We start from the raw sequence: 22,681 nt of genomic DNA, 5'->3' as shown, positions 1-22,681 counted from the left end.
ACAAGGTTGCCAGAATTTTTTTTTTTAACATGGACAAAACACTATTCTGGGTAACAGCTGAGCCCTTTCCACTGAGTTAAAAGAAAAGAAAGAAATTCAGCCAGGGGCAGACACCAACAAGGGAAATTCCAGCCCAAAGGGTTGAAGTTTGGCAAAATTATAAGCAATGAAAACAGAGTTTTAGAATGGGAAGAGTTGGGGAATATTAATCATAGGTGGTCCTAGCAACTACAGATAGAGAATGTGGGGAGCAAAGGGATGAAGCACTAGACTAGACTCAGGAGACCTGCATTCTGTTCCGCATTCTGCTGCTGGCCTGCTGGGTGACCTTGGGAAAATCACTTCACCTCTCCATGGCTCAGTTTCCCCATCTAAAATGGGAATAATGCTACTGACCTGATTTGTAAAGCACTTTGAGATCTACGGATGAAGATCCCTACATAATAACACCCAGTGTTCCTGTTATTGCTAACAGTAAATAATTACAAATACTTACAGAAGCATCTCATTCTGACTAGTGCTGAGAGCCCTGCAGGCCTCTCGGTCACAAGGGGAGCAAATCACACCGAGACCCCAGCCCACTTCAGATTCTTTATTTGCATGGCAGATGTCCGCGTTCAAAGCCAGGGAATAGCTCTGGCTGGAGCAAAGCAGCGTCGTTCACTGGGGCACGTCAGCCTTTCCAGACTCAGCGGTAGAACAGCAGCACTGCGGATTCAATCATCTCCTTGGATACGCTCCAGTGCTGATGGGTTCCGTAGCCGTTCCAATCAAAGGAAGCGAAATCACCGCACTGAACCGGGTTCCCTTCTGGGAAGAACCCTCCTCCACCCACGCAGTGCTGGGGAGAGAACAGAGGAATTGCCAGACCGGAGCAGAGCTGGGGCCCATCTAGACACCCTCCTGTCTCCAGGCCAGTGCCAGCTGCTACAGAGGAAACCGCAAGAAACCCTGCAATGGCCAGTTGGCGAATAATCTGTCCACAGAGAAAGTTACCTCCTGACCCCCACCAGTCAGAGGTCAGCTAATGCCCTGAAGCATGAGGGTTTAAATCCCTTCCTAACTCTTGGGACCAGATTCTCCATTGCCCTGGCTCTTGTGCAGTCATTTACCTTGGTGCAAAGGGCCCCCAGATGACAGCATTTGACACTCCTTTAGTGCTGGTGTAAACATCTGCACAAGGGGCAGGGCCAGGAGGCTTTGGGCCATTGGGTTTTTATTTTTAGTATTTATTGTTTGCATTGAGTCTCAGAGCCCCCAGCCATGGCCCAGAACCCTGATGCTAGGTGCTGTACATTAGTTATGAGGTGTATTACGGTAGCACCTAGAAGCCACAGGCATGGCCCAGGACCCCATGGCACTAGGTGCTGTACAGACAGAAGAGAGAGATAGTCCCTGCCCCAAAGACCTCACAATGTAACCCTGACTATCTTGTGTTCTCCTAGCCCATCCTTGCTTGAATCCTGCTCAGAGGATAAACACAGACTGATGGAGAGGGCTGGATGGGCAGTTAGGGAAAGGCCAGGCATTATCCCCCTCCTTGAACTGCAATATCTGCACATATGGACTCAACTCACGACTCCAAGCTCCTGCTACTGGATTGCCCATTAGAAAGGCCCTTTCCCCTAGAACTGAAATAAAGTCTCAGGTTTCACATGCAAACACCCTGCAGGTTTGATTCCCCTCTGGCAGGATGCACCATCTCTTCAACAAGAAGAAAGGGTCAGTTGAGACCAAATGTGGGCTCGCAACCAGCGCTGGCTGGTCCAGCCTGGAGAGTTGCTAGGGCTGATCACTGAGGGCCCAATGCACCAGAAAACACACAGATTCAGCACATCCACCCCCACCCCCCAGCAACTTCTGACAAAGGGCTCCTGTGAGCCGGTCCTCCCTTGATGGAACCCCAAAGGACAGAAATAACATCAGCACCCCCTAGCCTACCTGGGGGATGATTGCCTGCATGGGCACAGCTGACCCTGCTGGCACAGGGGCTATAAATTGAACCCATCCTGTGCCAGTGCAGAGGTAAAAAGAGGCTTTGCACAGGCAGTGAGCTCCAACAGTGACACTAGGCAGCTCCACAGCAGAGGTGGACAAACAGCTTCTGCTGGAAAATGTAGTTTTCATAGAATCATAGGTCCCTTCCAACCCTGATATTCTAAGGAGGTCATCTAGTCCAACCCCCTGCTCAAAGCAGGACCAATCCCCAATTTTTGCCCCAGATCCCTAAAAGGCCCCCTCAAGGATTGAACTCACAACCCTGGGTTTAGCAGGCCAGTGCTCAAACCACTGAGCGATCCCTCCCCCCCAAAACTATTTCTGAAGTAAGGTTCAATTTAGTGAATACTTTCAACGTGAGTGAGTGTGAGTGTGTGTGTGTGAGAGAGAGGATATTTGGTTTGAATATTTAGCTATTTTATTCATTTTAAAAATGGGGGGAAATACACACAAAAAGAAACAACAAAAATAAAAAATACCAGGTTGTTTTGAGTCAAACAAAACATTTTGTTTGACCCACCACAACTATTTGGGGTTTTTATCCATTTTGGGTTGACACAAAAAAATGGTGGTTGTTTTTTTCAGATTACAGTGGAGTCGCATCATATGCGCGTTTAATTTACACGAATTCAACTATACACGAAAGAAAAATAACAATAACTTGCAGCGGTGGAGTACTGTACAGGAGTCGACGGGAGAGCGCTCGGGGGTCGATTTATCGCGTCTAGACTAGACGCGATAAATCGACCCCCACTGGATTGATTGCTGCCCACCAATCCAGTGAGCATCTCGCCGCGCTGAGTGTGATTCTAGTGTTTAAAGATACGTATTTTTCGTACAACATGGCCCCTAAACGCAAGCCAACTACTTCATCTGGTGCTCAGCCGAAGAAACAGCGATCTGCTCCAACGCTGGAGGAAAAACTGGCTGTGTTAGAGTTATTGAGAGACAGTATGTCGGTCTCCAACATGGCGCGTAAATATGAACTCAACGAATCTAGCATCCAGGCCATCAAGATTCGAGCGAGAAATTCGTCAAGCCGTGGCATCAAGTGCTCCAATGACTGCTAAGGTGACGAGCCAGGTGCGTGATAAGACTTTAGTGAAGACTGAAAAGGCATTAAACTTATGGCTGGAAGACATGAACCGTAAATGGGTGCTTATCAATGGCAACACGTTGCGAGAAAAGGCTCTTAGCCTCTACGCGCTGTTCAAACCTCCCGCCGAAGGGGACAGCCTTCTGAGGAGAAGGAATTCAACGCCGGCCAAGGTGGGCTTAACAATTTTAGGAACCGCTTCAACCTCAAAAACGTGCAGAGTACTGGTGAAGCTGCATCTGCCAATGAAGAGGCAGCAAAAGCCTGCCCCGAACAATTAAAGAAAATCACCGAAGAAAAGGGCTCTCTTCCCGAACAAGTTTTTAATGCTGACGAGACTGGGCTCTTCTGGAAAAAAATGCCCAACCGCACTTACACTTCGAAATCAGAAAGACAAGCCCCTGGCTTCAAAGCAGCTAAAGATCATGTGACTGTGTTGTTTTGTGGCAATGCGGCTGGGCATTTAATAAAGCAGGGCTTGCACTACAGGGCTGCAAATCCCCTTGTCCTAAAAGGCAAGAACAAAAATCTCCTGCCTGTGTTCTGGCAATCAAATAAAAAGGCTTGGGTGAGGGCAGCATTATTTCTGGATTGGTTCCACAAGCGTTTCATTCCGGAGGTCACGCGGTACCTTGAAGAGAAAGGACTTAACTTTAAATTGTTGCTGATCGTAGACAATGCTCCTGGCCATCCTGAGGCACTCCGGTTTGCGCATAATGACGTTGAAGTCGTCTTTCTCCCTTTTTTATTCTTTCATTCTTCTGTCTCTCTCTCTTTTTGACTATACGTGATTTTCGCCTTACACACTGACTTTAGAATCTAACCCCCGCGTAAGATGCAACTCCGCTGTATTCGCTCCACTCCAGCTTGTCTCTGCTCCAACCCTAATCCCACTCTGGTCAGATACTCACATGCTCGGTGTTACAGCCGGTGACTTTCACCCCAGCACACAGAGCCATGGCCGCCTTCTCAGAATTAAATACGCGGAACTGGATGTAGCCGGGAACGAATTCAGCTGGTGACAGAAAAGGGGAGGTCAGAACCATTGTTTGCCATGGACAGGTGGAGAGAAATGACTTAACGAAGGGGCTTGGCTGGGATTAGAGCTAAGTCTCTGTGTGTAAACTGGGAATGATTAAGAATCTGGAACTCCTGACTAGGCCACTGCAGAGAAACTAAATGATTTCTTTGCATCGGTCTTCACGGCTGAGGATATGAGGGAGATTCTCAAATCTGAACCGTTCTTTTTAGGTGACAAATCTGAGGAACTGTCCCAGATTTAGGTGTCATTAGGGAGGTTTTGGAACAAACTGATAAATTAAACAGTAATAAGTCACTAGGACCAGATGCTATCACCCAAGAGTTCTGAAGGAACTCACATGTGAAATTGCAGAACTACTAACTGTGATATGTAACCTATCACTTAAATCAGCCTCTGTACGAGATGACTGGAGGATAGCTGATATGACGCCAGGTTTTTTTTAAAAAGACTCCATAGGTGATCCTGGCAATTACAGGCTGGTAAGCCTAATTTCAGTACCAGGCAAACTGGATAAAACTATAGTAAAGAATGGAATGATCATAGGTGAACACAATTTGTTGGGAAGAGTCAACATGGTTTTTGTAAAAGGAAATCATGCCTCTCTGATCTACTAGAATTCTTTGAAGGGGTTAACAAGCATGTGGACAAGGGGAATCCAGTGGATATAATGTACTTAGATTTCCAGAAAGCCTTTGACACCAAAGCCTTTCTCTCACCAAAGGCTCTTAAGCAAAGTTGTGGGATAAGAGGGAAGGTCCTCTCATGGCTCAGTAATTGGTTAAAAGATAGGAAACAAAGGGTAGGAATAAATGGTCAGTTTTCAGACTGGTAAATTGTAAACAGAGGTAACTAGTGGCATCCCCCAGGGGTCTGTACTAGGACCAGTGATGTTCAACATATTCATAAATGATCTCGACAAAGGGGTAAAACAGTGAGGTGGCAAAATTTACAGATGATACAAAACTACTCAAGATACTTAAGTCCAAAGCAGACTGTGAAGAGTTACAAAGGGACCTCACAAAACTGGGTGACTGGGCAACAAAATGGCAGATGCATTTATGAACACTGAATTTCAAAGTAATGCACATTGGAAAACAATCTCAATTATACATATAAAACGATGGAGTCTAAATTAGCTGTTACGACTCAAGAAAGAGATCTTGGAGTCATTGTGGATAGTTCTCTGAAAACATCCACACAATGTGCAGCGGCAGTCAACAAAGGGAACAGAATGTTGGGAATCATTGGGAAGGGGATAAATAATAAGACAGAAAATATATGCCTCTATATAAATCCATGGTATGCCCACATCTTGAATACTGCGTGCAGATGTGGTTGCCCCATCTCAAAAAATATATTCTGGAATTGGAAAAGCTTCAGAAAAGGGCAACAAAAATTATTAGGGGTATGGAACAACTTCCGTATGAGAGATTAATAAGACTAGGACTTTTCAGCTTGGAAAAGAGACGACTCAGGGGGATATGATAGAGGTCTATAAAATCATGACTGGTGTGGAGAAAGTAAATAAGGAAGTATTATTTACTCCTCATAACACAAGAGCTAGGGGTCACCAAATGAAATTAATAGGCAACAGGTTTAAAACAAACAAAAGGAAGTATTTCTTCACACAATGCAGAGTCAACCTGTGGAACCCTTTGCCAGAGGATGTTGTGAAGGCCAAGATTATAACAGGGTTAAAAAAAGAGCTAGATAAGTTCATGGAGGATAGGTCCATCAATGGCTATTCGCCAGGATGGACATGGAAATATCATGGAGAAGGTCCTCAAGGAATCCATTTTGAAGCACTTGGAGGAGAGGAAGGTGATCAGCAACAGTCAACATGGATTCACCAAGGGCAAATCATGCCTGACCAACCTGATTGCCTTCTGTGATGAGATAACTGGCTCTGTGCATATGAGGAAAGCAGTGGACGTGATATACCTTGACTTTAGCAAAGCTTTTGTTATTGTCTCCCACAATATTCTTGCCAGCAAGTTAAAAAAGTATGGATTGGATGAATGGACTGTAAGGTGGATAGAAAGCTGGCTAGATCATCGGGATCAACGGGTAGTGATCAATGGCTCAATGTCTAGTTGGCAGCTAGTATCAAGCGGAGTGCCCTAGGGGTCGGTCGTGGGGCTGGTTTTGTTCAACATCTCCATTAATGATCTGGATGATGAGATGGATTGCACCCTCAGCAAGTTTGCAGATGACACTAAGATGAGGGGAGAGGTAGATATGCTGGAGAGTAGGGATAGGGTCCAGAGTGACCTAGACAAATCGGAGGATTGAGCCAAAAGAAATCTGAGGCGGTTCAACAAGGACAAGGAAGAATCCCATGCACAACTACAGGTTGGGGACCGACTGCCTAAGCAACAGTTCTGCAGAAAAGGACCCGGGGATTAGAGTGGACAAGAAGCTGGATATGAGTCAACAGTGTGCCCTTGTTGCCAAGAAGGCTAATGGCATATTGGGCTCCCTTAGTAGGAGCATTGCCAGCAGATCAAGGGAAGTGATTATTCCCCTCTATTCGGCACTGGTGAAGCCACATCTGGAGAATTGCGTCTAGTTTTGGGGCCCCCACTACAGAAAGGATGTGGACAAATAGAGAGTCCAGCGGAGGGCAACAAAAATGATTTGGGGGCTGGGGAACATGACTTATGAGGAGAGGCTGAGGGAACTGGGCTTATTTAGTCTGCAGAAGAGAAGAGTGAGGGGGGATTTGATAGCAGCCTTCAACTACCTAAAGCAGGTTCTAAAGAGGATGGAGCTTGACTGTTCTCAGTGGTGGCAGATGACAGAACAAGAAGTAATGGTCTCAAGTTGCAGTGGGGAAGGTCTAGATTGGATATTAGGAAAAACTAATTCACTAGGAGGGTGATGAAGCACTGGAATGGGTTACCTAGGGAGGTGGTAGAATCTCCATCCTTAGAGGTTTTTAAGGCCCAGCTTGACAAAGCCCTGGCTGGGATGATTTAGTTGGTGTTGGTCCTGTTTTGAGCAGGGGGTTGGACTAGATAACCTCCTGAGGTCTCTTCCAACCCTAATCGTCTATGACTCTATGGGATGGTATCCCTAGCCTCTGTTTGCCACAAGCTGGGAATAGGTGACAGGGAATGGATCACTGATGATAACCTGTTCTGTTCATTCCTTCTGAAGCACATGGCATTGGCCTCTGTCTGAAGACAGGATACTGGGCTAGATGGAACATTGGTCTGACCCAGTATGGCCATTGTTATGTTCTAATTCCAGTCCCACACAGGAGCTGGGCAGTTGTCCCGTCACAGCTGGGCCGACCATAGCTCTGTCACTGTTCTGCATGTGTCTTTAGTGCACTGCACCTTTCAGTTCCCAGGAGCTCTGGGTAGTGCTACGATCTCAAAACACCCCTCCTGGCATGAGCTGCCAGTGCAGCCACTGCCTCATTCCCCAGCTGGAGATTTCCGCAGTCTGGACTGTGGAGCGGCTCCTTCTGCCACCCTGCTGACTCTCAGGGCTTGCCCTGGTCTGGCTCTCCCCAGACTGCGTCCTTATCCCTGGTCTGTCTGTCATGGGGGAAGGGAAGGTCCTTCTCGCAGGCATCTCCTCAACCCTTGCTGCTGCCTCCTTTCAGGACCAGCTTTAGGGCATAAGCCCCCTCCTGCCTTTTCTCCTTGGCTCCTTTCCCAGAGATTGGAAACTCCAGATCACCTCTCTCCTCAGTCTCCTCTTCTGGCCACACCCTCGCCAGGTATCACAGACCACCCCATGCCAGAGCCCTTTTGTGTTCAGTTGCCATGTAGCATGTTAAAGTGGAGAAAACACACTGCGCGCTCTCCTGGAGATTTTCCATATCCTCTCTCTCATTTAATCGTTTGCCCTTTCTCTAAAACAAAGGTAATTCAGACTGGAAGGACAGGGCTGGTCTGTGCAGGTGGAGAGGCAGAACCCGCACACTCACTACCAGACTTACTTCGGCCATTTGGAGAGTAATAGCTGGCAGTTTGCTGGGCATCGCCATAGTCGTAGATGACGGGCACGGCGGGGCCATTGTTGGTCTTGCAGACACCAGCGCCGTATTTCACTGGGTATTTCTGGGAGACACAAACGCAGCGAGCATCCAGTGTTAGTTTCTGTCCCTGTGGCAGGGCAGCTCCAGCACAGACAAGGAAGCATTAACTAAAACTTGCTTACTGGGTGATTTGTTCAGTCAGTGCCTCTGCTCACACAGGCCAGCCCTAGGGCACAGCAGTGGGCCAAGAATATGACATGTCAAGGTGCCCCTTGGGGTGGATTTATCACAGACTATTTGGGGCAGGGACTGTTGTTCTGCTCTGGGTCCGTGCAGCACTTAGCACTGTGGGGCCCTGGTCTGCGGGGGGTCCGCTAGGAGCTGCCACAATGCGGGCAGTAAATGATAATAGGTGAGAATCAGCATGTGTCCAGCATTGTTGCCCCTGCACCCCCAGCCCTGCGGAGATGCCCCTGCTAAGATGCCTGAACCCCAAAGCCGGGGCTCAAGGGTGAGTCAAGGGCTTGGCCTAGCACCAAAGCACCTGTGTCCACTGGCCCCCCATCTCCAGGGTGTGAGGTGGGGTTGGTCTTCATGGGCCATTCAGCCTCTCTGCTGAGTCTGTCAGCACATCGGTGCCAAGGCGATGGCTGGTTTGGGATGTAAACACCAGCAATGTTGAGAGCTCCTTGTCCCATTATCAGCCCCTGACCCCCCAGCATGGAGCGCTTTTAGCATGTTGAGAATTTGCCCAACCAAGCTCCTCCATCTACACTGGTGCCAGCAGAGCCACCCAGCCCCTCCTGCACACGCCCCTCCAAAGCCCCCGACTCAGCACCATCACCTGGTAGAGTCTGAGGAGGTTCCCCCCCTCTGAGGACAGGAAGCCAGTCTCGGTGTGGTACCTCAGGATGGACCTGTTCTTCCATTCTTTCAGGGGCGTCTTGTTGGTTACATGCCACACGGACAGGTCCTGGGATTGCAGATCGTAATAACCAGGGTTCTGAAAAGCAAGGACCCAGCTGAAACCTCTCAGCCATATCCCTGGTACTTACCCGCTCCCTCTGCCCCCCATCACTGGGGCATCTGGGCACCTCACCACCTGTGGTATATGTATCCTGACACTCACCCCGCAAGGCAGAGAAGCACGATGCCCATTGTACGGGGGAGAACTGAGGCACAGAGACTAGGTGACTTACCCTAGGTCACACAGGGGGCCTATGGCAGGGCAGGGAATGGAGCCCAGGGCTGCCAAGCCCTTCGCTAGCACCTTGACCACTGGGCCATCCCTCCCATCTAACCCCCATGCTGGTGTCCCCCACCTCCCCATGTGCATTCAACCACATTCTAACACACCCTCTCTCCCCAGCAGGTAGCTATTGGCTATGGAGAAGGGGATCCCACCTTATAGTCATCACTGGTGGAGCCCACCGCGGAGCCGAAGGTGTTGTAATTGGCCCAGTTGCCCTCTCCCTCTGGGTAGTTGATGTTGCTCCCCTGCTGGCTGGACCAGCGATCGCCCGTGGTGCACTTGCCATAGACATTGTTCTCGTGCACGCTGGCCACCAGGGTCCAGCCGCCCCCCTTGGTGGTCATGTCGCAAAAGGTCTGGTAGGTCTCGCCATTCTCGGTGCGCAGGGTGTAAATCCCGTCTGCAGGGGTGGGAAGCGGGGAGCACCTGGTCAGCCAGAGCCAGGGAAAGGCCCTCTCAGAGCCAGACATTAAATGGGAAACACGCCCAGGTGAGGAGCTTCTAGTGCGCTGCAGCAGGACGCAAACCCGGAGTCACTGGAGCAGGACGTGCCCCTGCATCTGGGAGCAGAGGGGCCCGATTCCCAGGAGCACTATAGCCCCTTGGCAGCGGAGAGCGAGTGCAAATTACAGGGACTCCCAGAGCGTGACAAGGCCTGAGCCTTTCCACACACGAGCTGTAGCACTTTCATGATACCGGTGTAGTTACAGTGCTACGACTCCTTAGTGTGGACACCGTTTATACTGATTTAAAGGGGCTTTATACGGGGATAGCCATTCCCATATGGAAAGTGGAATACGCTGTCCCTGTCTAAGGAATTACGCTTTCCCCCAGTATAATTGTGTTCACACTGAGGCTGGACTAGTATCAATATGTCAAGAAAAACCCATCCCCCGACCCAACACAGTGACACCAGGACAGACGTCATACGCAGACCAGGCCTAAGTGTAACTGAGAACCAGGCCGGGGACAATTTGTGCTAAGGAAAGGCCCCAGGCCTTGTTTTGAGCCCCCTGCTGTGTGTGTCCCCGCGCTGTGTCCCTCTTTTGGGCCTAAGCCTGCGGTGACTCCATCTGGGGGCTGCACGATGGGTGGAACTGAGCCAGGCAAAGAACCTACCGCCCACTGGCTACCCTCGGACTGTCAAAGGGGCTGAGCACCCGCCCTGGCCTGGGCGTCACCTGGCGCTGGAGGGGCTCAGCCTTGGGTTGCCAACCCTGCGGGATTGACCTGGAGTCTCCAGGAATTAAAGACTAAGTCACATGATGAAACTTCCAGGAATACATCCAACCAAAATTGGCAACCCTAGCTCAATAGCTCAGCCCCAAGAGCAGGGCTTGCACCCTCTGACCTCCCTGTCGGAGTCCTGCACTGCACGCCGTTCCTTCAGCTGAGACGTACGCCAGGGTCCGTGGAGGAGGGTGGAGATTTTCAGAGGCACATGCTGGGCAATGGGAGTTGGGCGCCTCTGTGCCACTTGTGTCTCTGAAATTCTCTGCTGGGGGAGACCAGCCAGACACGAGGCAGCAGGATCCCCGACAAGGTTTTCTCCGCCGTCAGCTCCTGTGCATGGCGGAGGCCTAAGCAGCAGGGCACTGGCAGAGAGCTGAGGTCTCATGTGGCTCCAGCAGCGGGGAATGTAAGGATAAAGCCTTTTCCAGTAATCACATTGTAAGGCCTAAGGCCTTTGTTTGCAGACATATTAAGAGAGCAGCAGCCATGAGCTAAGAAGCAGGAAGTCACATCCTCACATTCCGTCTAAATTATATTAAAACAACTTAATATCGGGCTGTTAATGTCACCCACTATCACCAGGTAAAGAAATAGATCTTATGATGGTTAAAGAAAACTTAGTTTGATAGCATCCTGTCTGGCAAGAAATCACTTATCAAGAGTTGTGGTTGTGAAATCCTCATTTTTTTATTGTTTTATCTTTATGGTTCCCACTTCTCTATTGTTTTTCTGTATGATCTCAGTCAGGTTCTTTGATTGTTTCTGTCTGTTACATAATTAATTTTGCTAGGTGTAAATTAATTAAGGTGGTGGGATGATTAGGTTAGAGAATTGTTACAATATGTTAGGATTGATTAATCAAATTTTAGTAAAATGATTGGTTAAGGTACAGCTAAGTCAGATTCAGGTTACACTATATAAACTGAGGTCCAAAAGGAAGTTCTTTGGGAACCAACTCCAGGACACAGCCCCAAGATCAGAGCGGCCAGACCTCAACACTCTGCCAATGACACCCTGAAGAAACTGTAGGCCCCCAGATGACCTGATCCTGACTGGCCAGCAGGGAAAAGTTCATCTGTCTCATTGGGAGTGGTGAGCACAGTATGTGTACCATGTGCAGTCTGTTTTGGTGATTGTTAGTGAATAGAGGTTAAGTAGGACATTACTGTGTAAGGCTCTTTCACTGGTAAAGGACTCAGTAAACCCACAAAAGATTAATTCCTGAGTCCACGGGGTATGGGTGTTTGCTCGGAGTCCACAGGGAAAGTGTGTTTACCCGGAGGAGTAGATCCCGGAGCCCACAGAGGGGTAAAGTTAGGTGCTCTTCGCCTGGAGCCCTAAGAACTGGAAAAGGGTAGGAGGTGCCTAAATTAACCGGGTTACGCCTTGAGCCCTAGGAACTAGGTAGAAGTGGGATGCCCTAGAGTGGTGAAGTGACAGAGAATTTTGTTTCAGAGTAACAGCCGTGTTAGTCTGTATTCTCAAAAAGAAAAGGAGTACTTGTGGCACCTTAGAGACTAACCAATTTATTTGAGCATAAGCTTTCATGAGCTACAGCTCACTTCATCGGATGCTGTAGCTCACGAAAGCTTATGCTCAAATAAATTGGTTAGTCTCTAAGGTGCCACAAGTCCTCCTTTTCTTTTTGAGAATTTTGTGCGGGTAACAGGAGGGCCCCCTGCATATGTGCTTAGCACACAGCGCTCCCCCTAGTTTGCACCAGTCAAAGGGCCCCTGCTCATCATCAGTCCCAGCCCTGCTGGAATCAGCCCCTGGATGTATTCAGAATGAGTCAGCCCTGGTAATGCGATTGCCCACGGTGGCCACGGATGGGCAGGTGTCCCTGCTGCCAGCCCAGAGATGCCCGGGTGCATCTGAACCGACTGGACCCAGCTCTAGTCTTTACATTGGTCTGGAGCAGGCACCCAGCGGAAGCAGAGCAGCTTCTGAAGATCCAGGGACGCCCCCTCTGCACTCACCTCTAGCCCCAATCTGGGTGGCTTTAATTTGCTTGCAGCTGCGGGGCAGGCTCTGGTAGGTCTGGTTACTCTGGGGGCTCTGGCTGACATGCGTGTCCTCCCACGTTTCCAGCAGGTCACGGATGGCGAGCTTTAGCGCAGCAGCACCCCCGCTCCCATCTGCATAGCAGGGTGAGGAGTTTTCATCTGTTACCATTTATGTGGCCAGGATGGCAGAGCCCTCAGTCCCCTCAGTGCGGAGATCCCCAGTCATGGGAAAGCTACTGTGGGAGTGACATTATGTACAAGCACCACCACACACACACAAGCACACAGACACAGACACACAATCAGTCACACACAACTGAACACATACAGCCCCCCATCATACACAACACAGAAACGCACACAGACACACATACAACCATAGACAACCAGCCACAGAATCACATACAGCCAGAGAGAAACACAAACGCACACATACACAAACATGCAAAACCTCCCCCCTACACACAATCGCACAAACACACACACACCTGTCTATATATAAAGTAGAACTGATGCTTTTAGTAAGAGGTACATCTAAGAACTATTTCACATCCCTGAATCAGTAGCGGAAGATCTTTATAAGTTTGAAAATTACAAATAGGGGCTACGTTGTAGAACTGGCTTGAGTGGGAGCAACTAGGCACTACCATAATACACCTAATAGATAATATACAGCACCTAGCACAGTGGGGTCCTGGTCCAGAACTGGGGCACCTAGGCGCTATCACAGTAATTAATAATACCACCCTTAGGCACCCATCTTTGAAAACCTTGGCCCTGGAACATGGACAGAAGAAAATGGTTGCAGCTAATTCAGGGTGAGTTCTGGTTGGCAGGAGGCTGCCTTAGGGTTTGGGAGAATTATTTCCAGAAGGGAAAGGAAAAAAAGCCACTTACCGCAAGGGCGGCCCCTGGTCACTTGGATGAGGAGCAGCAGGAGAGCGAGTTGTTTCATTGTTGACTTTGCAGCAGGGAAAACAGTAGATCAGCTGGTTAATAGCCAGGCTGGAGGGTGGGAGGGCTCTACCCCAAATCTTCCTGATCCCAGGCTGCGCTGACTCTCTGCATAACCTGCCCATGACACTAACACCCCAGAGGAAAGTTTGAGACCCTGCAGCCCTTGAGTTCAATGGGAGTTTGCCGGAGTGGGGATGCCTTGCTGTGACATCCTTAGAGCAGTTTCCTTCTTCAGAGATGGCTCAGTGACAGGTTTATGGGGTTGGAAGCTGAGGTGATCCGGGCTGGGAGGGGAGCACCGGGGACCATGGTGCTGTACGGGGCACTGGGAGGAATCCAAGTAGCATCATGTGCACAGAGCAAGCCCTCCCCCTGCACTCCCTCTGGTAACTAGGGTGACCAGATGCCCCAAAAATCAGGACTGTCCCTATAAAATTGGGACTTTTTCTTATATAGGCACCTATTACCCCCACCCCCGTCCTGATTTTTCACACTTGCTATCTTGTCACCCTAACTGAGCCTCGCATCACCCCTGTAGGGTGGACAGGTCTCATTATACCCATTTTGCAGGTGGGGAAACCGAGGCAGAGAGGGCCTGACTTGAAGTCAATGGAATGCCTCACAATGGAATGGCTCCAGTCAGTGCTGGGATCAGGTCCAGAGAAGGGAAGCGAGAGGATCAGTACCCAAGTCCCATCTCAGACTTTTTTTTAGGAGTCTCTCTCCTTGCTTTGCAGAAGAACTGACTCTAGCACATTTCACTCATGCCATGGGATCTGCCTGCACACTGCATGGCCACACCATCACGAGCCCAGCCAAAGGGCCCTGCAGCACAGCTACCCAGTACTAAAGGCAGGCAGAGTGGGGCTTGTGGTTAAGGCTCTGATTCAGGAGAGCTGGGTTCAATTCCCCCTCTGTCACTGACTCCTCGGGCAGGTGATGTGCTCTCTCTGGGCTCAGGTCCCCACCTGTAAAATAGGGGTGATAACTGTTCCTACTTCACTGGGTGCTCTGAGGATAAGTCCATTGAGGCTCATGTGTACTATGGTGCTGGGCAGCCAGTCGGGCTGATGCTGTGTAATAATAATGCCTAGTTCTGTTCATGAGTACATCTCAAAGCACTTTACAAGGCAGCTCAGTAGCATTAGCCTCATTTTACAGATATAGAGAAACCAACAAGGTCTTGGGCTTTCTAAAGCTACTATTTGCCAAGTTAACATATATATACAATTTCCACATTAACTCACAATGTAACACACTGAAGAGAGGGTCAGGACTCACCTGGTCCGTGGTTCCAATGTCTGAGGTTTTCAGATGCAGATTTCAGTATCAGAAACTTCTTCACACGGAGAGACAGAGCTATTCCTCTGATGCACCAACCCCTCTGCCTTAAATAAAGCACCAAAAGCGAAAGTGACCTTTTAAAAGCAAACACAACTAACAAACACCAGCATTATCTGTACACATGGGGGTTGGGGAGAAGGTTTCAAGTGAACACCTAGACCAGGTCAAATCTAGTTCGTCTTTCATCTTCACGCCCCAGTCCAGCCAGGGAACTCCATGTTTACACACAAGCACATGGCAGGCCTGGCCTTATCAACTTATCAACTGACTATTTGCATGCTGCTGCTGAATATTGGTTCAGGCGGTGGAGATGAATTGTCCCAATGAAGCCACAAGGATGTCGGAGCTCTCTAGATCTTTCACTGCTATAATAAAGAAGCAGATTAAAACAGGAACTTTGTTATTTCATTGAAACAGCACCTTGGCCCTTGGAATTCAGAAATAACTCCAGCCACTAAAAACAATCAAGGAATCAGAACAATTCGTTTAATTTTTTTCCTGTCTCTCAAGAACGGTTCGCTCTTGCAGAGCATTTTTTATCCACAGATCTCCTTGTGCTTTCCAAAAGGGATCAACATCGTTATCTCAATTTACCGGAAAAAAAAAGATGCACCAAGAAGGGAAGAAACTTTCCTGAGTCTCCAGCAGAGCTGGGAATAACCCAGCTCTCCTGTTTCCCACTCCCCACTGGATCGCACAGCCTCCTCTTTGCAGCACAATACCCTTTCTGCTCTAGTCCTCCAGCTACTCACCAACATCCCTTAGTCCAGTGTTTCTCAATACGTGGGGTGCGTCAGTGCCCCACTATGACAGAATATACCCTTGTGTTCACACGCTACACAGTACTGTAACAATTTTGTACATGGCATGTCTTGAACAATTTGAAAACTCATAATTTGCTAGTCAGCATCGTCCTGATAAAATATGTGTGGCAACACTGTATATGAAGTTATAAGATTCTCCTGTTGTGACGCTCTGTATCTTGGGGGAACACCCAGCGCCCCCATGTTCATCCTCGTAAAATGATTGTGTGGTATCCAATGCAAAGTTTGTCATGTCGGGTTTCTTCGGAAGGCTCATGATGCACTGAGCATTGTTGTTACAGTAATGTTATAGTAAGGTTATAGGTTATAATTTCATGTATATAGTTATGAGGCTGAAAATTTATCCTCATGGCTTAAAATAAGCCCAGGCAAAAACTCTCCAGGAGCTGAGAGGCAGTATGGGATAAACTCAGCCCATCCTCACAGGAACAAAGGACACTGGCCTAGGCAGCAACAAAAGAATCTGTTAGACTCTCGAGGAAGTCACCCCCTTCCTCTGGGCAGTTTGGAACTGCGATGAGGTAATGCTCACCTGACTCTGGAGTGGGGTGGGGAGCAAAGACAAAAGGGAAGAAAGAACATGATAAAAGGGAGAGACATTTGCCATGCTCTCTCTCTCTCTTCCACTTACATCTACAGACACCACACCAAGCGACTGAAGTGCTGATCAAAGGGGAGAGCCTGGATGAAGAGCATGGCTGAGAAGCATGTAAGTTTGTAAGGGCACTGAAAGTGTTAAGATCAGCTTAGAATGCGTTTTGCTTTTATTTCATCTGACCAAATCTGACTTGTTGTGCTTTGACTTATAATCACTTAAAATCTCTCTTTATAGTTAATAAATCTGTTTGTTTATTCTACCTAAAGCAGTGAGTTTGGTTTGAGGCGTGTCAGAGACTCCACTTGGGATAACAAGCCTGGTACATATCAATTTCTTTGTTAAATTGATGAACTCATGTAAGCTTGAAGCATCCAGCGGGCATAACTGGACACTGCAAGATGGAGGTTCCAAGGGTTGTGTCTGGACCGGAGATATTGGCTAGCGTCATTCAGTTGCACAATCCAAGGAGCAGCTTACATGCCAGAGGCTGTGCGTGAACAGCCCTGTTCTCACAGTAGAACAGGGTAAGGCTGGCTCCAGAGTGAAGGATTGGAGTGACCTAGCAGATCACCAGTCCAGATAACACCAGAGGGGAACGTCATACCTGTATGATATTATTAACCTGTTTTCAAAACCCCACAGCCCTGCTCAAGCAGAAGTAGGCAAAACAAAGGACTGTGTGTTCTGCTTAATTTGCATTTAAGCAGTAAACAGAGTAATCAAACAGGAAGGGAAAACAAAGTAAGATCAAACAAGTGAAAAAGGCAGCCAGGACCATCCTTCCGCTTAGACTGTCTCCTAGTGCTCAGCTGGAAAGGTTTTTCAGGAGGGGGACTGAAACTATAACAAGGATGGACAAACACCGCCAAGGAACCCTGCCTCCCCCTTTCTCTGGCTAATACATTCACTGTACCTGAAGAGAAAAAGGAAGCAAGTGTTGGACTCTGGTGGAGGATTCCTGACCTGAGAGTTTGGTGAGTAACACTGCTGACAACATGTGGTGAGACACTTTGCTCACTCTGAAATAGTTTGTTAAGTTAGGCATTAGTCAGCAATTTCTTTATTTTTCGTGTAACCATTTCTGACTTTTATACCTCATTACTAGTCACCTCACCTTTGTCCGGCTTGTCCTCTTCCATCCCTCCACGAACGAAAGTCAACACCACACCATTCCGTTTTGTTGCGAGCACGTTCTTCCCATTTCTGGCCAAAGAGTTTTGTCATGGGATTGGCCCCACACATTTTCAGTCTTCCCAGCGGTCACATGTGGTCTCTGGGGATCCAGTCACTGATGCGGGTTGTCCACCTATTGTCTTGCCTGCGGATTACATGACCCACCCATCTCCACTTTGCATTGTACGTCGCCTGCACTACATCGGTCACCTCTGTATGCCTTCTGATCTCCTCGTTCGGTATGCGATCACTGAGCATTACACATTCGCTGTCATGAGTTTGGGCCTTTTGGGGTGTCACCTGGTGTGCTGGGGTGCCACTGAGTCAGCCTATTGAGCCAGCCTGGATCCCCTTTACTTGGCCTTGCTGGGTTAGGCTCACAAACCTCTTCCAGCCAAGCACACAGGCAGGGCCACACCCAGCTGCACAGAGAGACAGAGATCCGCTCTGGAAGGATTCAGCCTTAGGGGCTTGCCCCAACACCCTGGTGCCCACTCCCTTTAAGGGATACAAAAACCCGAAGGTTTTATGAAATTCGCCCCCTCCCTCAATGTGGAGGGAGATATGCACAACTTCTCCCCCCCGCCCCCGTTAGAAATTACATAAACTGGGTTATATGACAAACAAGCAATACATTTATGAACTACAAAAGGTGAATTTTAAGTGAATATAAGAGATAACAGTGCAAAGCAGATTACTGATCAAATAAAGCAAAATACACCAACTAAGCTCAATATACTTAAGAAACAGGTTACAAAATGTAAATTCTCACCCTAAATGTTATTTTAGGCAAGTTGCAAAGTTTCTGTGGTTCAGAGTTCCAGTTATATTCCTTTTCAGACTGGACCCCTGTCTCAGTCTGGACTCCCCCCTTGCCTTCCCTGCAGTCTTTGTTCTTGGGCAGACAGTCCATGGAGAGGAGAAGTCCCGTTTGCCTCACTCCCCACCCTTAAATAGGATTTACGTAAGGTGGGAATCCTTTGTTTTCCAAACTTGACTCCCACTTTCCCTTACAGTGGAAAGTTACAAGAAGTCCCAGGTAATGTTTAGTATCAGGTGACAAGACCACCTGACTCTGTAGTATCACGGCATCCATGAGTCAGTGGCAGTATGGAGCATGCCCAGGAAGGCCAAGCTTTTTCACAGTCCATTGTCCTCGTTGATGGGCCATCCGCTCTGTCTGGCTTTTCCATTGTTTTACCTGAAGTGTTAGCAGTGGGTGTCACCCAAAGTAGCATAGCTGAAATACAGATACATAGTCAATATTCCTAACTTCAGATACAGAAATTATACAGGCATACAAATTGGATAAATCACATTCAGTAAATGAGAACCTTTCCAATGATCTCTTACGAGACCCATCTTGCATAAAGTACATCTCAGTTATGTCATATTCATATCATAAGCATATTTTCATAAAGAATATGGAGTGAAACATCACATTCTCCTTTCCATTGGTCTCTGGGTGACAGCGAATTTTTCTTCCTCGGCTTTTGTTGTTGACCAGCTTTCCACTCCATATAACATTGCTGGCAGAACAGTGGAGTTAAACAGTTCTTTCCTTTCTTCATGGGCAGTTCATCATCCGTTAGAGACATCTTTATTTTATTGAAACTTGCCCACCCTGCCTTTTTCCTCCTACTGCATTCCCTTTCAAATGAGTTGTCGCTGTTCAGCTACTGACCCAGGTAAATATATTTGTCGACCTCCTTGATTATTTTCCCATTTACAGTGATGATTCCTTCTGCACAATGCTCCTTCCACATCCACTTAGTCTTTGACGTGTTCACTTCCAACCCGATATCATGCGAAAGTGTTTGCAGTTGCTGCAATTTGTTCTCCAGTTCTACTGTGTCCTTTGCCAATATTACACAGTCGTCAGTGAAGAAAAAGATGTGTTAACTGTTCTCCATCAATTCGGATTCCTTCTTCCCAGTTCAATTTCTTGAACAGCAACTTCAGTACTGCTGCAAACAGCTTTGGAGAAATTGTGTTGCCTTGTCCGAGTCCTCTACGTATAGTAATAATGCAGGGGGCATAGAATAATGTTATCTCTGTGAGCAGTTGCGGTTAATTTCTTCCAGCATGTTGACGTACCTCGGGTCAATCCCAATTTTGTTGAGCACATTGAGTACAGCATTAATCTCCACCTAGTCTAATGCCTTTTTGTAGTCGACGAATGCAATACACAACGGTACTTTGTATTCCTTGCATTTTTCGATTGCTGCTGAATTGAGTGGATGTGATCAATTGTCGAATACCCTGAGTGGAAACCAGCTTGTTCTCTGCTTTCTTGCATTTCAAGAGCCTTCTTAATCCGATTAAGTATGACGCGGGTGAAAACCGTATACACTTGTGAGAGGAGTGTAATCAGACGGTAGTTGCTCAATTCTTTAAGATCACCTTTCTTCATCAATAGTATTGTTTTCGATTTCTTCCATGCATCTGGAACACACTTGCTATTGATGTAGATGGTGAACTGTTGCGCCAATGCTTTGGAGAGAGTATCTTTCCCTGTTTTGAGATATTCTAGCCAAATATCGTCTACTCTCGGGCTCTTCCCTCTCTTTATGTTATGAGCTGCATATTCGATTTCTTCCCACATAATGTCTGGAACTTCTTCTATAACCTGCTGCCTCGATGGTGTACACTGGACATTGACATGCAAGGAGTAGAGATGGTAGAATTTTGTACATGTTTCGTTCATCTTGCTCCTTTCCAATGTCCTTTCACCATTTTCGCAATAATCTGTTTCAGCCTAACATCTCTTTCTACCTTCTTCAGACTCTCGTTCTTTTTGGCCACCTCTCTCAATTTTTTCTTTCTAAAGTCTTCGTAGTCTTCTTTGATCTTCACACAAATTTCTTTGCACAGCGTTCTGTAGTCTTCACCCTTTTTTCCTTCTAATTTCATGCATGCCCTCCTTGCCATTAGATTCAGTTTCCTTGCTGATCCTCTGCTTGCGTCCCAGCATTTTCAATGCCTTTGCCTTCTTAGCTGCTGAGATTATCTGCAAGATAAACTCTTCATAGTCCTCATCAATGTCCTTGTTGACCTTATATTCGAGGTCCGTTTCACTCAGTTCCTGTGCAAAAAGTGCCACTTTTGCTTCAGTTTCTGGCTTCTCTTGGCTCAGTCTTTGTAGGCATTGTCAACGCATAGTTGACATAGTTGACAATGTGCTAATGCCACACATCCTCCTGGATGTCAGCTCACATCTCTCTTGGGTCATCCAGGGGGATGATGAGGGAGGAAACAATGCTACTTATCCAACCCAACTTGGAGAATGTTGTTGGTAGCTAAGGGAAGCAGCTGCCTCTCCCACACGCCCCTGCTAGAAATCACCACCCAGCGACAAAGATATGGGCTATGAACCCAGTTAGAGGTGTAGCTCAGGCTATGAAAAAGCCACTGGTGCAATGGGTGGGATGCAGAGGAGAATTGCCTCAGCACAGCGAGGCAAGAGAAAGGCTGTAGAGATTACCTGAGCAGTATTGTCTTGGGATGAGAGAATTGGGAGCCAGGACTCCTGGGTTCTAATCCCAACTCTGATGTGGTGTAATCTTTGGCCTAATACCTGGACAATCTTTCCTGTATAGCTGAACCTGGCTGTTTATTCGGATCAGCCTTCAGTGCCCTTATGCTATTGTTTTCTGTCATTTAAACCACGTTCTTTATTATTTAATTCAATTTTAATGACGCACAAAAGCTTGCAGCCATCATCAGCTGCTGTCATCAGCTGCTGCATAATTATCTCGCCCTAATCTGAAGCAGTTTGGGGCCCAGTTTGCATGAGGGAAAGATGCTCTGTGTAATAAAGGGCTGGTTTTGCAGGCCTCACTCAGGCAACCCTGCTTTGGACTTGTCTCAGGGCTGAGGGTAGATTCAGTGGGTGAAATCCTGGCCCCATTGAAGTCAATGGCAAAACTCTCACTGACTTCAATGGGGCCAGAATTTCATCCAGATTGTCATCCTTATTTAACACATGGGGAAACTAAGGCAGGCTGAGGTAGTGGGAAGGACTTGCCTAGAGTCACAGAGGGAATCAAGGACAGAACTAATTCAGTAATTTACTAACAGAGAAGTTGTCAGACTAAATCAGAGCTGAGGCTTTTCCAATCCAGCCCCATCTCCAACAGTGGCCAGCACCAGATGCTGCAAAGGAAGGTGTCAGAAACGGGCCAGAGGCAGCTGGGAGATAATCTGCCCCCTACATTAAGTCTCATGAACCAAGAAGGTTCTATTCCTTCCAGAATATTTGTTTGCATGAACTAGGATCACTCTGGATATTCTAGCTGTCCGTAGATATAGTCAATCCCTCTTTTAATCCATGCTGAATTCTTGGCCTCAACAACTTCCTGTGTCAGTGAGTTCCACAGGCTTATCACTCACATTTCCTTTTGTCAATTTTGAATTAACACAAGCTAACCCAATTTAAGTAAAGGTTAAACCAGTTCAAGTGCATCTACATAGGATGTTTGTACCACTTTAACTAGCCCAGGTAATCACATATTGGCCAGGCCCGACACATGAGCACAATCCACAGTGTCACAGCTGTCCTTTTGAAGTGTTTCGTCCAAGGAGAGACTGCAGGATCTGACCCCAAAGCTGCACTGTACTCAGTATAATATTAAAATACACTGTGTTTATGATGTTTGTATACATATATATCAAACCCAAAGTGGGACTTAAAACCCATTTGGAATTTTATGTGTATTTTTTTTAGTTGATATTGTTGGGGACACTGGGGCATGGCCACTAGGTAACTCGAGGGGATGGAAGACCACGAGTGTCGATGAAGCCCCCTCGCACTAGGCCCAGGTGTCCTTGCCGCCCCCCCCCCCCCTCGCCTGGAGACACTCGCAGCAGTTATGCTGAGGATCTGCAACAATATGTTGCAGAGTCAGACTGCCTGAAACTAAACAAGGCCAAACAGGGCAGATATGGAAGAACAATGCTGAATAAAGCAGCTTTATGTATAGTTTAACGAATGATACAAAGAAAACAAGGGAACTAGCTGGTAACTGGATTGGCTGGCTATATGGATACTTAGGGCAGCTTGCTATTGGGTAAGTATGCTGAAGAAAGGATGTATAAAAGCCTGTGTAATTTCCTGCTCTGGGTGCAGGATTTGAGATTTTATTCTCCCTGGACCTTTTTGCAGCTG

The 22,681-nt window shown here is 47.6% G+C and overlaps 1 protein-coding gene across 1 annotated transcript; it reads right to left on the bottom strand.

Annotated features, from left to right (window-relative positions):
• Nucleotides 1-351: 351 nt before the first annotated feature.
• On the bottom strand, nt 352-15,204 carry LOC141977028 (intelectin-like protein). Its single transcript, XM_074938236.1, has 8 exons — nt 14,857-15,204; nt 13,516-13,579; nt 12,592-12,750; nt 9,532-9,779; nt 8,972-9,130; nt 8,089-8,209; nt 4,006-4,109; nt 352-841 (listed from the first exon to the last, which is right to left on the bottom strand). Exons 2-8 carry the CDS (start codon nt 13,571-13,573, stop codon nt 689-691), a joined length of 1,002 nt encoding a protein of 333 aa, XP_074794337.1. The 5' UTR covers nt 13,574-13,579; nt 14,857-15,204; the 3' UTR covers nt 352-688.
• Nucleotides 15,205-22,681: the final 7,477 nt, after the last annotated feature.

This window comes from Natator depressus, chromosome 24 (assembly GCF_965152275.1).
Source record: "Natator depressus isolate rNatDep1 chromosome 24, rNatDep2.hap1, whole genome shotgun sequence".
Lineage (NCBI taxonomy): Eukaryota > Metazoa > Chordata > Testudines > Cheloniidae > Natator > Natator depressus.
The sequence above is the reverse complement of the archived record's forward strand: the minus strand, read 5'-3'. Positions and strand labels throughout refer to the sequence as shown.

Bases quoted from the DNA above. Each gene is read 5' to 3' on its own strand.
- LOC141977028 (XM_074938236.1), bottom strand. From the start codon at position 13,573: ATGAAACAACTCGCTCTCCTGCTGCTCCTCATCCAAGTGACCAGGGGC. The intron at 12,751-13,515 runs GTAAGTGGCTTT...CCTGCTATGCAG, and splicing joins GACCAGGGGCCGCCCTTGCG to ATGGGAGCGGGGGTGCTGCT. The intron at 9,780-12,591 runs GTGAGTGCAGAG...CCACCCCTGCAG, and splicing joins CACCCAGATTGGGGCTAGAG to ACGGGATTTACACCCTGCGC.